This window comes from Apostichopus japonicus, chromosome 8 (assembly GCF_037975245.1).
Source record: "Apostichopus japonicus isolate 1M-3 chromosome 8, ASM3797524v1, whole genome shotgun sequence".
NCBI classification, from domain to species: Eukaryota; Metazoa; Echinodermata; class Holothuroidea; order Aspidochirotida; family Stichopodidae; genus Apostichopus; species Apostichopus japonicus.
Window position 1 is genome coordinate 8,650,253 of NC_092568.1, and position 16,067 is coordinate 8,666,319.

The 16,067-nt window shown below is 38.2% G+C and overlaps 1 protein-coding gene across 1 annotated transcript; it reads left to right on the forward strand.

Annotated features, from left to right (window-relative positions):
* Positions 1 to 1,805: 1,805 nt before the first annotated feature.
* Positions 1,806 to 15,679, forward strand: LOC139971343 (solute carrier organic anion transporter family member 2A1-like). Its single transcript, XM_071977701.1, has 10 exons — positions 1,806 to 1,929; positions 4,269 to 4,951; positions 5,708 to 6,007; positions 6,525 to 6,689; positions 7,120 to 7,327; positions 7,662 to 7,824; positions 10,013 to 10,179; positions 10,978 to 11,042; positions 11,551 to 11,765; positions 14,401 to 15,679. Exons 2-10 carry the CDS (start codon positions 4,270 to 4,272, stop codon positions 14,488 to 14,490), a joined length of 2,055 nt encoding a protein of 684 aa, XP_071833802.1. The 5' UTR covers positions 1,806 to 1,929; position 4,269; the 3' UTR covers positions 14,491 to 15,679.
* Positions 15,680 to 16,067: the final 388 nt, after the last annotated feature.

The following is a 16,067-nucleotide window of genomic DNA, read 5'->3' on the forward strand; positions in this document are numbered from 1 at the left end:
TCAATGGTTATTTGGTGTCAACAGAGATCAAAATCTTTAACCTTTGTGAACATGATAACTCAAAGAGTACATCTTTGTTGAACTTCATATTTGGTTTGCAGATTTAGCTTGTTGAGTACAAGAACCCTATTGAGAATGGTGGAGGTCAAAGGTCATTTGCAGTCAACATTTAAGTGAAAGTCTTGTAAACACGATATCACAAGAAGTACATCTTTCTTGAACTTCATACTTAGTATGTAGATCCAGCTTGGTGAGTGCAACAATCCTATTGACACTGGTAGAGGTCAAGGGTCACATGAGGTGTCAAAAGGCATCAAAGTCGGAAAAACTTTTAAACGTGACAACTCCAAAGTTAAAGCCTTTGGGTTCTCCAATTGAATTCTCCAATGCTATTATTTTCTTTTGGTGAGCATAGTTTGGTCAAATTCAGTTCAGTTTAGCTATGTGAAGGGGATCAATAGGTCTTCAACGAAACATACTTGGCATCCAGGTAATGAAATCTACTTCAGAGTTCATACTTTGCTTTAAACCTGCACTTAAACCTCCTATCAGTTTTCACCCTCTGAGCCTGAAAGGGGTCAACAGGTTATCTGAAATGAGCACAAACTGGCTCAAGGAGTCAACAGGTGAAAACTTGGCCGTTTTCTAAAAAAATATTTCACAGTTTATAAACAATGTCATGTAACTCTCAACAACTATTAAAGGGATTTGCTATCTCAAAATTGATAAAATGTGTCTATATTTCACATAGGAAGACTGTTCATTCTGGGTATTGAAGCATTTTGGTTTAAAATTCGATTCGGTAAAATCCTTATGAGTGAATGACATGGTTGATGCCCACAAGGGATTGCTACAAATTGTCTCTGGTTCTCACTTAATTCTTGGAAAAAATTTAACTCACTTGCTCTACATTAGTGAGATAGTTGTTTTGAATTTTGAGCAAATTATTGCAAGGATTCACAAAACTAACTGGCCTTCCGGTAAATTTGTATAATAATAATTTACTGTACCATCAAAGTGAATGATTTTCAGGAGGTTTTGAAATATCTACTTCATGTTAATGTAAGGAACAATCATGTTGTTCATCTGTATGGTCGAAGAGGCTACCTTTACAAACACAGCCAACTACACGTAAACAAACATTTATACCCATAATGCTTTGCGAGGTTATGTTCTATACCGTAAAATTTGTTTACATCAGAGACGGTTCAGCACTCATTTGAACCACCCGTTAAAAAGGCTCATATATATTGAAAACTTATATTGATAACGTTCGGCAAAAATATTAATTTTAGTATGTTGTAGACCGTTTTGAAAAAGGCACTGCTGACAATCCAGGTTGCACTATTTCGGTTCCATTTTTTTTTTCCATTTTGAGAATTGGGGTTTATAGAAGCCCATCAATTAAAGTGGCTGGCCTGCTTAGTCTAACGCACAGACCGTGTTGACATGTGACTATAGTATCTGATGACGCAGTTGTTACATGATGTTTTATAATATGCCTAAATAGATTACTAGTATATACCTAAGATTAACTAACAAACTTACATCAACTCTTTTTGTCTAGAAATAAAGGGTGGCCATTAATTAGTGCAATGACGTAATCAACTAATCTTAATTGACCGAAGTTTGACTGCTGACCACAAGTATTTGAGTTATTCAAGCCTAGTTTCTCGTGCTTCTTTAAATATCGTGAGATTGTTGGTAAATGTACCATTGCATTACGTAATAGTGTTGGCGGCTTGAGTTAATCGTTAGCCAACACCCAGACTCTAGGGTGGTTTCAAAGTTCAGATGTTTTAAATATTTGAACCGAATAGTCACAGTTAAATACTGTCTGTAGTAAATCAACATTGTTCAGGATTGTAGGAGAGGCACTGGTCCAACGTTTTTTCTCGAAATATCGCAAGTTGACAAGGAACATTTTAGGTAAAATATTTCAATTAATTTAACCTTTTTTTAAATTTATTTTAGTGTCGAGGTTGTGTAGCTCATCAAACTTACATAAACTAAAAAATAATAATAGTAAAATTCAGATTTGGATTAGATTTCTAAAGGAGTACAATGTTCAAATGGATTCCAATTATACAAAGAATTTTACGTTTTCAATAGTTGAGAGACCATAATATAACAAAATTACCTTAAAAGGATCAATGACTAAAAAGGAAACAGAAAACCTGAAAGCGAAATGTTTCCTATAGTTTCTCAGTTAATAAAGGCAACACTTGTAACGGTAGGCATTACTGTATATGTATTCTGTATAATGTGTAAACAATATGGAAACTTAAAACGAATGGAGTTAAAGGAATGCAACATTGTATACTATAACGTAGTACTAAACATTAACTAGGCTATATACGTTGTCATATGTGTTCATTAAATGGAATGATAGGCCCAGTTTATTGTATTAAAATTATATATTTCATAAATGATGATTTTAACCAAGCACCTAAATACCCAATTAAATTCACCATCATATATACATATAACTTCTTGAGATATCGGCATTTGTGCCCTTTTTAGTATCCTAATTGTTGCTATATCTAGAGGTAATTTATAGCCTAAATATCCCTCAGAATGCACCATTTCCCTCTAACATTCTTCCCAGACGCCTTCATGGGAGTCGCATTTAATGGCCGGAGTGTCATCGTTACTTTTTAAATGGTGCGCCGTTTGTTCCCTAGTTATGTCGCCGTCGCAAAGAAGTTATGTTGCCCTCGCGAAAACTTAGGATGCCGTCACCAAAAAGGAATTAGGTTGCCGTCGTAACTAATATGCTGCCGTCGCAACTAATTCCGTTGCCCAATTTCTTTTTCCCACCCCAACCCCATCCCCTCACTGGTGTCGATTTGGGCAGCCATAATATTAAAATGAGATATAAATGTAACATATTACATATTATGACTTTGATCACCATAAGTTTGTGAAGCATCGTGGAAACTCGTATAGAGGTTCAATCCCTTAGGCAATGCCAGTATTTTCTGGATTTTATTCAGTATTAAGATACCGATCCTTATAGATCATATAAGCTCAAAAATTTGTTGATGGACATTTGTAACCAGGAATGTCGGCAAATTTCAGCTACAGTTCAATCCACCGGTGGTGAGTATCATACCATATAAGTTCGTACCATGCGCAACAAGGTATACAAATTAAGTATCAGTTACTAATATTGACTCATTTACAAACTATTTACTTTTTGAGAGATAAGATTCACCACTGAGGGGATTAAGTCGAGGGAGATGTCTCGCTATCTCGTCATTTAAGAATAAAAAAAACCACCTTCCTGACCAACACTACTATTAAAGGTGTCTCCCGTTAGCCTTATACGGGTATATATAAATTTAATGTATGGGAATAATGCAGAATCTTCAGGGACTTACTTTGACAAACGTTGGTGACTTTTAAGTTAACACAATTCACATTGTTTAGCAACAGATGACACATGCATATGCATGAAATGATTGGCGACGTTAGTAAATTAGGTTAAGTATAACTGTTTAATTAAATTTCAAAAGAGTAAGAATTCTCTTTTAGAGAGTTTACCAAGATTGATCACTCTTTTCTATACGAGTGAATTTTCACTCTAACTTAGAGCTAAATTAGATAGCATTGTTCTATTTAGAGCTTAATCTGTCAAAGAAAATATAGAAATATAAAATAATAATAATAATATTTGATTTTTATATAGCGCTTTATACCAGCGATAGGTCTCAAAGCGCTTTACAGACGTTATATTCACTTTTAGGCTGCAGTGAAATTAGCTCCTCAAACGTGTTATCACCTGGACACATTCGTAAAGAGAAATTGTCGCTGTTTGGAATTAACATTGTGTACATAACATTGATAAAAAAAAATCCAGTACGCTAATCAGATTTTTCAGTCTGTAACCATCATCTGCACAGAGAAGTCACTATTTTGATCAAGTGTCTGCAGTTCGTAGTTTTATTGCTTTCATAACGTTTCTCGATAATATAGAGGTAAATCTGCCAAAACGCTGGTGTAGATTTGCTTGTGTTTTATAACGGTTGCCTTTAACGCCTCCAAGATTACATGACTATTTACCATAGAAGGAGAAGCAGGAAATGAACGTAATTATTAACTAGAAAATATTTGGTCATGAAAATCAAAACAACATCAATATCCATGAGCATCGCATGTAGCAATATCCTCTTGAGTCACCGTTCAGTTCAATATGACTTTGTTTCATCATTTGATGACATTCGAAATGAAATCTTCTGAAAGTGCGCACATTTTCTTCCTCTTAGAATGATGAGGTCATCCAGTTTTGAAGAAGCAGACAGGCATGAATACAAACAAGCCATGGTGCAGAGAGAAGAGAATTCCCGCCCAAACGAAGCTAATGCTGTGCAGACTAAGAAGAGCAAAGTATTCAATGCGAAAGTATTCACACTGTTCTGTTGCCTTGGCAACATAGGTTATACCGCCACATCGTCGTATCTAAGTGGAGCTTTAAGCATGATTGAAAAACGGTTCCAACTTCGAAGTAGCCAATCAGGTTTATTCTTTACAACCAATGACATCGTCGGATTATGTTTGGTTCTCTTTGTGACGTATTTTGGGCAGAAGGGAAACCGGCCTCGAATTCTATCCATTTTATACATGCTGTATGGTGTAGGTGCCCTATTATGTGCCGTACCGCACTTTCTATACGAGATGCCTACGTCACTGACGGAAGTTTGGGAATCATCAAATGAAACGGCTGGTGAAACAGACCCATCAACGATGGGATTGATGTGTGATGCCAAATTGAACGAAGAGGAAGCGGGCTGTGATGCAGAGGAGACATATAATTCAGGTGCTCTTTGGAGTCAAGCCTGGTGGCTGTTCCTTGGGATGTCCCTGTCGGGTGTTGGGTCCAGCATTGGACCTTTAATGATATCTTTCCTTGACGATAATCAAAATAAAAAGAACACACCTGTCTATGTCGGTAAGTAAGGAAATACTGTGCTCATACAGATTTCGGCTGATCACCCCCCCCCCCCCCCCCGCCAAAAAAAAATCTGCAATTATTATTTGGAATTAACTACGCGCTATAATTAGCTTTCATTTGTTTGAGACATTTAAAGACATGCCTTTGTTTGATTGCCTTCTTTATGTGAAGATTTCTCAATGGGTTTAGTTTAAGTTTTGGAAACGGTTGTCTAACTACCATGGAAAGCTGCTTCAAAAGAGTATTTTGGTACCACAGTTTTTTGGTAAAAAAAATAACTTATTGAAGCGGTCTTTGAACGCCGTTGTTAGCATTTGAACCATACCTAAAAACGATTAAATATGCAGCATGCATAGTAATATATATATATATATTACATTTCTCAATATTAATTAAATTCCGTCATTGGTGTTAATTGTACTTCAAATCATCAACTATATTGGGTTTTTGTCTGTTTGTCTATAGTAGAACATGTCTTTATGATTTTCCACTTTCTTAGATATCTTTAAAAGTTACCGTTAAGAGTTTAAGAATAGATGACTTAATAACCTATGAGATGTTATCAGTTGAGAATTTTTACCTCAATTCATCTTAATAATCAACATTCGAATGCCATACATCATAATGAAAGACCACATTAATTTTCAACTGCGTCCACTTCGAAATATTTATTTCGAACAAATCAGTTACCCCATCATGCACCCCATCCACGTTCATTCGCCCCATTTTCTTCTTAACTTCTCTTATCTATAGGTATTGCATTTACTTCCTGGACTATCGGTATAGTGATCGGGTTTTTCCTGGCTAATCTTTGCCTTCGACTTCCCGTGAACTTCCTCTCGAGTGATCCCTCCTACGTCATCACCGACCCCAAGGATCCTCGGTTTTTAGGAGCTTGGTGGTTGGGTTTAATTATTATTGGAATATTCATCATCCTCTCCAGTTTGCCTCTATTCTTCTTTCCTCGTCAACTTCCCGGAAGTGAAATATACCGAAAGCGTTCTTTGCACCGGAGCTTGAGTGAAAGCAGTAACAAACAAGGATTTGTAAAAGGTGATATTTCCACAAACGATACCACCGTGCCCTGTCCACAACCCCCCTCCCACCTAATCCCCCTGCTACCCAAATACACACACGCTTACACGCACTTGAAATTTTTTGAACAAATTGTCCTCTTCTAGTAGAGAGTTCGCGTGACTTGTTTTTTGCAAGTGCAAGTACAGTGTTTATAATGTAGACAAAACTTACCAAGTTTGGTTTACAACCACCATTTGCTATTGATGACCCCCCCCCTCCACTCCGCCCTACCCTTCTACAGCAACAGATGTGCATGAACATAATGTATATTCGTGATTTATCATTCGTGTCATTTTATCTGCTATTTGAAATGGGGGGGGGGGGGGGTGGAGGGGGGATTTGGAAGTGAAATGCGATGGAGATGCGATATCGAATTAATTTATTTTACTTGAATCAAGTCCTAACTGATTATGCTCACCTTTTTTTGTGTCATATGAACTCTGACATGCTAACTTTACTGCTTTTTTTTTTTTTTTTTAAATTCTATCAATAGATATAATCAAAGCAATGGTTCGGATTCTAACCAATAAAGTGGTAATGTTGATGGTCTTTTCTACGTGTAGCGGTTTCACGATGTTTGTTGCTCTCAGAATCTACTCGACTAAATATCTTCAAACACAATTTGATATATCGGCTTCGATGGCTGCTCTCCTAACAGGTAGGTAGAATTATAGAAACCACGATATTGTTAAGAATATGTCATATTTTGAAGTAAAACGAGTATATAACCTGTATTATGCTAAGGGGCGCCGAGAGTCTCCCGCTGCTCATTTTAAGTAGGCTATATATAGTTTCAGTTGAAAAATAGAATCCTAATTGTTTATCCCATTATGTCTACGGGCTCCCTAATTGACCCATGGGCCGGGGGTGCTTGGGGGGAGGGGTTGGGGTGTATCCCCTGCCCCACGCCCCAGCTCGTAAAGCCTGATTATGCTCTGTCAGTTATACGGTACATCAAAAGTGTTTAAGTCTTGAGCTGTATCCTATTGTCTGTGTTATATTTTTAATGAGCTCACGTTTTGGTGCATTTTAGTTATAAATATACTGTGACAAGCACTCATGATATCACCCTTTTATTTCTGTTCCAGGTGTCATTGTCATTCCTAGCGCAATCTGTGGAAACATAATCGGTGGCATCATCGTGAAGAAATTAAAACTACAGAAGCGTGGAATGGCCATCATGGCTCTGACCTTAGCTTTTGCAAGTGTCATAACAATTCCTTTCTTCTTCTTTTCTGGTTGTCCACAAAAGCCGAGAGCTGGTCTTAGTGTACAATACACCGTCGACGCAGAGACGTGAGTGATAAAATAATTTCCAGATTTATTTTACGACTTTTACTTTCAAATATGTCCGAGGTCCAACACCAATGAAACACAGAAGCTAACATAGGCCTATATATCCCAATTTTCCTCGCCCACCAAATTCCACTTTAGTGTTTAAAAAAAAATAGCTATCTTTTTCCCCTTACATAACCCTTTTTACGCACTTCCTCCCCAACTCTCCCAACCCTCCCCAACCCTCCCCAACCCAACCCTTCCCTCCCCAACCCTCCCCAACACTCCCTTAGGCCTTTTTGTTTAGTTTAGACTATGTACCGTTGAAGACCTCAGTTTTGATATTACTTTACAGAATGGTGCTTGCTCTAGACTCACCAAATCTTGATGCTGAGTGTAACATTGGATGTAGCTGCCCAACAACATACCTACCAGTTTGTGGTTCCGATGGTATCACGTATGCTTCACCATGTCATGCTGGATGTACAGGGTACCATTCATCTGACGCCAATGTCACGGTAAGTCGAACCATTTTACTTTAACTATATCGGAATTTCATAATTTCCCCTTTCAGTTAAAATAAAAAACCGATGCGACCTTCCTCATTTCCTAGGTTCATGAGGGGTTTACTAAAAGAATTAAACAAAGACAATCGCATAAAAAGCATATTGTAAAATTTTCTGGATAAGATGCAGAACTACGAAATATTATTGCAATGTTGCAATATGCGTTGACTGTTGTATGGGAAGCTGTTGTATGTGACTGTTGTATGGGTATAGCTGTTGTACTGTTTGTATGGGAAGCACAACAATGAGTTGTGAAATTGAGTTGCAAACTTCATTATAACCTTACGATAAAATATGTTGTCTTTTTAAATAGTTTATGTTTGATAATGTCATATTTTATTGTTTATATTGTGTATATTTCACTAATCTGCAGCACAGATAAAGAAGGAAACTGCGTTCCGCACTTCCAAAAAATAAACCTAGCAGTTAATTAAAAGGAATACAGATACACATTTAAAAAATTGGCTAAAAACCACCGTAGATATACAGTATCATGCCTTAAACATATCTTGTTTTCATGTTGTATAATATTATATCCAGTCGTGAGTTATAGGCCTACTCTAAAAGTTTGAAAAAACATGTAACATTCATGACCAAACATTAACAGAACAACTTAATTGTAATTTCTTGCTTTGTTTTGTGAATATTCATTGTAACTATGTGAACAAAGGATGCAGCTGTTTTCTTTCCGATAGGAAAAATTCAAATCGAAAATTCATTGTATTTGACTAGATTCAATGACTTGGACACGACTTACATTGTTACTTGTGACCAGACTTGCAGATGGTAGACTTTTTACTTAATTCGACAAGAGAAAAGTTGAATTGTGGCTTGACTTGACAAATATGACTCGGAAACAACACCGCAAAAACGTTGTGACATTGATGACCAGAGATGAACAACCAGGGGCGTATCCAGGGGGGGGCGCAACAGGCGCGCGCCCCCCCCCTATTGGCGGTCACCAAAAAAAAAAGTTTAGCAAAAAAAAAAAAAAAAAAAAAATTGATGAAGACCTTTATGTGAGATGTCGGTGATCGCTCAACCCCTCCCCCCTCCCGTATGCTTTATTTTTTGTTTGCCAAAAAAAGGTTTTTGCGAAGTTCGGCGGCATAATAGTTTTAGAAACATAGATGGTAATTGTGTTTGTATTATCACTATAAACACTAAATGACATGCCAGCCATACTAAATTGTGCATTTTGTGTCCATATTTACTGGAAATGTTGCTTATTATTAAGGTCGAAAAATGGATCACATATGGCCATGGGCGTTGATCCTGGGTGGAGGGGGGATATATCCCCCCATGAAAATGGGTGGAGGGGATGTAATGCACCATATTCCCCCCCCCCCACCAAATGCCAGGGATAAGAATATTTTCATGCCTACATTTATGCACCCTCATAGTATTCATATAGGCCCTATAGTAGGCCTACACACGTACATGTTCCCTCGAACAGCTGAGAATCTCATGTAACCAGGGTAATGCTTAATACACGTTTCACTTGGATGCCCTAGCAATCGGTACCTAGGAATGTAACTATGTGTAATTGTGTATTGCATGTGTATAGGCCTATAATAGCCTGCATGAGGCCATTTTCTTCATCGAATAATATAACAGAGCTCTCGAACATTCTAACGTTGCGCCTGAAACAAGATTGACAGGGGCAATTTTCCCAAAATAACACCCGAAATTAAAAAAAAAAGTATTTTGGATCCTGATTATGAGATATTTCGGACATGACATCCCTATTTTAAAGTTGGGTATATGCCGCTTGGAAACTTCGGGAAGTGCCGTTTCCGGCCATCTAGAGGGTTTGTTAATCCCAAAATTTTCTTGTGCGCTTCGCGCCAACTCATGGTGGCGCTACGCTTAGATAGTCAACAAGGTCATATCCCCCCCCCCCACTCGGAAGTACGGATCGCCGCCCATGCATATGACACCATTTTGCATTTCAGCCCTTCTTTGAAAGCAAAAATTGTACACCCCTCCCCTTAGACCCATCCCCCAGGACGGCGATCATTCATGCCTGGCGCCCCCCCCCCCCTATTGGAACATCCTGGATACGCCCCTGACAACCGTACACCTCACCATTCAATGATTTTCTTTCTTACCTTATCTTATTAATGTTCATATCACTTAGATGTACACAGAATGTAGCTGTGTTGTACAATCAGTAGAGGCCGAATATACAGCCATTCACGGAGAATGTCCCCAGGAATGCTCGTATTATTTTCATCTGGCCATCTCCGTCGTCCTTTCATCAATTATCTCTCTCATTTCCAACCCAGTCGCCATGTTGAAAATAAGGTAAACTGCATTTACTATTTTTTGGAGAAAAAAAATGAATAAAACTTGTCTTCATTTTTTTAAACCTTGCAATCTTTGTAAGTGTCTAATTTCATTTTCTCCTTAAAATATTGCCTTAAATATAAGTTATATTTCTTTGGCACAAATTGGAAAAGGTGATGCCTATATGCGTATACACCTAACTCTGTGAATTGTATAATGTAATGTCTCCCTCTTCTTCGTTCATCTGGGCATTATTACCTTTTGCAAATAAACCGCCACCATCCATAGTTAGGCTTTTGTCGGCTCCGTTTTCCGGCATAGGAAGTTTCTATACTTATATAAATATTATATGGAAATATAATAATTGGAGTGACTATACTATAGGATCTCGTAGTATACTTATAGGATTCAAAATTTTAATTATTGATAAATGAAAATGGGGGAAATAGAGAGAAAAAGAAGAGGACAAAAAAGACAAAGAAAGCAGATTTTTGAAAATTTTCGGTGAAAAATAACAATGAAGCAAGGGTACAAGGAGTTTTAAAGATATGATTATTAGTATAGAAACCTGTAATTAATATTCTTAGCTTTCGTGTTTTTCTTTATGTTGTTTGATTAACATTAAAACTAAAAAGCTGTAATTATATCTAATGTGTCATCGATTATATAAAGACAGAGTGATTAAATCTATTTTTAATTTACGATATGATTACATGAACATTTATAATTATCGAATCAGGGGTATATATGCAAACAAAAACATACAAACAAAGAAAGAATTTTCTAAACACACAAATAATCTCTCTTCTTTCCCAGAGCCGTCGAAGACAGAGATAAATCCCTCGTGATGGGATTCACCAACCTTATGTCGAAGATTTTGGGTACGTTTGCTTTGTTATAATCTGACCATGGCTATCTCCCGTGGGTAGGGGGAGAGTGGCGTAGGTGACAGAAATATGGCATTCGGAAGCGCCAAGTTTTACATAAACACATATTTAGAGTTGAAAGTATATATCACTTTGCCAAACCGCTCAATATTTACATTTCTCGGTCTAAATGGAATCCCACATAAAGGGTTCATCCATTAAAAAATTTCCCATTAAAACTTATTTTTCCTGCAAAAGGACTCACTGAAACCTAAGGTCTCATGCGAGTGGATTGTATTGGAAGTTAGTTCTGTGGTGAGCATAATTTCATGAATCCCCAAAATATATACACATAAAGTGGGATACAAAGAGTTATGCATTTCACTGCACCAAGTAATATTTTGTTAAATTTGTTAAATTTATTTTTTATTTTATTTTTTGTTGTTTGCATCCAACTGAGTTATGTTTTTACTGTCCTATGAGAATTACCGCAGTTTTCTGTTTCGTTTGTATATATTTTTAGCCTACATACCAGGTCCTGTTGTTTGGGGAGCATTAATAGACATGTCATGCATCCTGTTTCAAGAATCGTGCGGGGAGACTGGTAATTGTCTGGTCTATAACACAGACCAGTTCCGAAATGTATTCTACGGTAGCTTGTTGGGTCTGAAGTCTCTTGATCTGATATTGATATCATCGGCTCTAGCGGTCATAATTTATCAATTAAAACAAGAAAAGGTGAGTTATTCTGCTTTGCTGTCCTCTCCTATTTTTTCTTATGGTTCATCCATTTGTTTGGGGGGGGGGGTGGGGGTAACCGAAGAGTTGTAATATAAATCTACTTTAGGCTTTTTACACCTGTATCGAATAACGCTAGTCCTGCTTGTTGACATATTTTGCTTTACTCTAAATGTCAACAATTTTATGAATCATAAAGCCGGATCTCGAAAGAGCTAGTTTAAAAAGTTCTCTTTTGATGAATGTTCTATATATGCATGGCATATATGCATGGCATGTGTCTTGTTTTGTAGACACCCATGACATGACGCTTTTTGATATAGTTTACTCGCTGTCTCCTATTAAGAAGACTAAATAATGATGCCTACCATAAGAGCATTCAGTCACCGCAAACTGTGGTGTTTGCAAAGTTGAGTGGGTTATAACAAACATGAAAGACTTTTTAGAGTCTCAAATTCAATTGTTCGGTCTGGTAACATTTACACAGGTATATGCGTTTGTTTTTCTCAAGTTTTTGTGCCTGTGATATCATATAACCATACCTCAATCGTTGAGATCAACTGAATGACAAGCAAACAGTTGGGAGAAAGGGGAGGGGTAGGCAAACATTTGGGGAGGGTACAAAACGCACCTGTCTCTAGTGCACATCACAGGCAAATTAGATGGCAGAGGGGTGCTGCAGTTTTGTGGTGCCCCCACTTGGCGCCGCCAACTGAATTTGCGTGTACTATATCACACTTCCCTTCTACTGGTATTTAAATCACCTCCATCGCCGCCAAACACAGCTAGGTTACCATAGTACATATACTATCCGGAAGGGGGTCATGGGGGCGGTGGGGGGGGAGGGTTGCCCCACCCCCCAAAAACGACAAAGTTTCAGCATAACCCATATGAGAATGTCATACACAATTTGGACGTTGACCCGGTCTGTTGTATAGCATGGAACTGTTATCGGTAATCTACTAAAGTGGGTAAAAAGACCGTTAGCATAGCTTGAAAGTTACCCAGTTTATAATAATACCTTTGTGCCAACGTCTGGCATCCATGATTCAAAGAATTTAAGATTGTGGTCGTTACGTACAGGGTGATATCAAGTGATTACCCTTAGGGATGATCTGTAGCTCATATTTGGTGCTATCATTTTATGACCTAAACCACTACCACATCCACCACAGGAATCCCGGCACATATCAGTTCCTTTTTTAATTTGAATCTGTGTCAGGCACAGTGGTACAGTTAGTAATTGGTTATCTATTAAACCCCCCACAACAATCAGCTAGATAAGATGACGACAAGCCAATGGGCATCTTTCCTATTCCTGGCTTGGAGGAGGAGGGGAGGGGGGGTGCGGTTCCTTTCTTCATGGAGCCATATTGCACCTCAGTACCGCACCACGCAGTCGACCTGTAAGCCCCCCCCCCCACACACCCCACCCATTGCCTTTTATGATTATGTATATTAATACTAGGCCAAATACAAAGTCAACTTGACTAGCAAGTCGCACCGTAAGTCCCCAAACAATGATATGCAAATATTGACTCTCCGGTTTTAACTGATATTTGATGAAGTAACCTAGATAGCTTGCTATAAAATTGAAGCCATCATAAACCAACGACAGTAAAAGTGAATAATCCGTACGTGTAAAATACCTATGCAGACCCGTATCACAAGACAGTCAGGCTGTGTGTAGCTCACTCTGAAAATGTGGTATGGTTAAGCGTCCTTAGTTGCAAAATGGTGTAATATTTTGCAACTATAACTAATGTTCAATATCTCCCCCTCCTCCATTTCCCCCCACAAATACCGACAGTGTCTTTCCCTCCTGAATGTTTGAATACCAGGGTTCTAAAATCTAGAGAAATAAAACGAATTTATGTCTCATGGTGTATCCATGCAGGATTACCTTCAACCTTGTTTAATGTTTCATAAAGCTTCCTTTCCTACACCTTCCGACCCGCACCACCCGTCTACCTATACCCACTCTATCACATATCTACCCACCCACCTATTTCTACACCCACCCACCCACCACACCTTCACCTACCCACCCACCCCTACACCAACCCACCCAATCATCTACCGATCCATCCACTCCTCCACCTATCCATCGACGCCTACACCCACCAACCCACTCCTTTACCTACCCACCAATTCCTCCACCTACCTACCCACCCACCCACCCACCCACTCCTAAACCTTCCCTTCCATCCATCCATCCATCCACCCACTCCTACATCAACATCCCACCCACTTCTCTGTTCTTCCCTGATGTTGGTTTGTGATGATTCTTGGAGGGTATAATAATATAAGATATTTATCCTATCCCGTCATGACATCTCTCATATACATCTGTAACTGTTTCTTGCTGTTCATCAGACCTACCTAATTCCCTTAAATTCAGTTCGGCTTCGGCGTCGGCTTCGATTTTTTTTTAAATTCACAACACAAGTAATATTGTGTGATAAGTGTGATACACGTATGTGACATGAAGCCGAAGCCATGTTTCATACTGAGAGTTTGGTTATATGCTGAAAGATTCACTGTAGTTTATATATCAATATTAGTATACTTATTCTCGCGCCATCTCTCTGCTGCTCATCAATATTGAAGTCTATATTTTGAACCCATTTTTCAGACATACACTTCGATGAGACCACCCAAAGTTGTAGTACCCAATACGTATGACGAAAACGAGATAGAAGAACAAACATACTCAACGGTATAATAACAAACAGACAGAAAGACACGAGCAGACATCTAATCTGTGGCAGCAGCTGCAGAATGTCGAATGATTCCGATTATTTATCGGATGAGAGATTTTCCCTAGATAGATCATCTTTACATTTCATGAAGCAACCATGAGGACGCTGAAAATGTAGCAAAACAAAGACCGAGGAGGAAGTGACTTCACATAATGCATAGCGTGACAGAGAGCCTGAAATCCGCAGAGCAAAAAACATGTGATTGTTGCTGACCACAATAAACTTTTATGAAACGGCTAGGTTTGGCTATGTATCCAACAAAGTCACATTCATGACTGTTTATGCTGTATATTGTTATAGCTAATGATGTGTAAAGAATAAATGATCCGTTGTCATTTTAACAATGCTTATTGTTTGTAATCTACCTGCATATACTCTACTGTACAGGTGTTGCCTGCGCATAACCAAGCCGTCGTGACTATCGACGTTTTAATATTTTTGTTAATGAGATGAGAAATTAATATATGAACACAACATATTTATGAATGCCTTTAATCACATTACGTTCTTCGTAAGGACAAACCGTTACCTCAAATAAATTTTTATTTTATATTTTAAATGATGCTTTTGCTGTATGTTTGTTAATTCTACATTAAGTTTGTGAACTATCTCCGCACATGCAAACTTCCCGTACATAATGCACGTGCAGATAGCAAACCATTCTATACAGTTAATTCGCATGGATATCGGTCATTGATAAAAATCTAACAAGGTGACAGTTAATTTTTGTAAACGGCGCCTAGCCATTACCCCAACGTAACTACATCCAAACCTGAATCTCGACAATTGCGTAATACGACCGAAACTTCTAATAGCACCGCTGTATCAAAAGAGTACACCTCTCTGCACGCAATGTATGTAGCGAGATTATGCAGCTTCAGCGACGTGATGAAGCTTATGCAACTTTGTTCGCGAGAATTTAATTTGATTCTACGGATGCCCATAAGCTAATTTCCAATTGTCAACATCCTCCTATTCTTATGAGGCGTAACGCACATGTTATCTGATAGGCTGGTCGGTTGGAGATACGGTAGCTTATAAAACAAGGTTTCCACATTTTTGGCATTTAACTACAAACTAAATGACAGATTCAGGAAGTCTAAACAAATTTGAAGTTACCTGGTTAGCTCTTCCTTGCATATTTTGAAAGGGAAGGAAGGGGAGGGAGGGGCTGAGAGGGGGTTTAAGTGGAGGGGGAGGGAGGGGAGAAGGGATATAAGTGGAGGGGGAGTATTCAACAATCCACGTTGTAATCAAATATAGAATAAAATAATAAAACAGACTGGGTGACTTAGGATGCTTTGAGATGGCACTATAGTGCAGTATAGGAAGTCTAAAAGTGAACTATTTAAGTCTTGCTTGTGTAAGTTTGCGGAGAGAGGTAGGTGGGGGGGGGGGTGGTGAAGAGTTAAGAGAATAGTACTAATTTCATGTGGTATTAAATTTTATAAGTTGTATAATTTCAACTCAAATCAAAAAAAAAAAAAAATCCAACGTCTTTACGATCAAACAAAGTCCATAATATCAGCTGGTACTATAA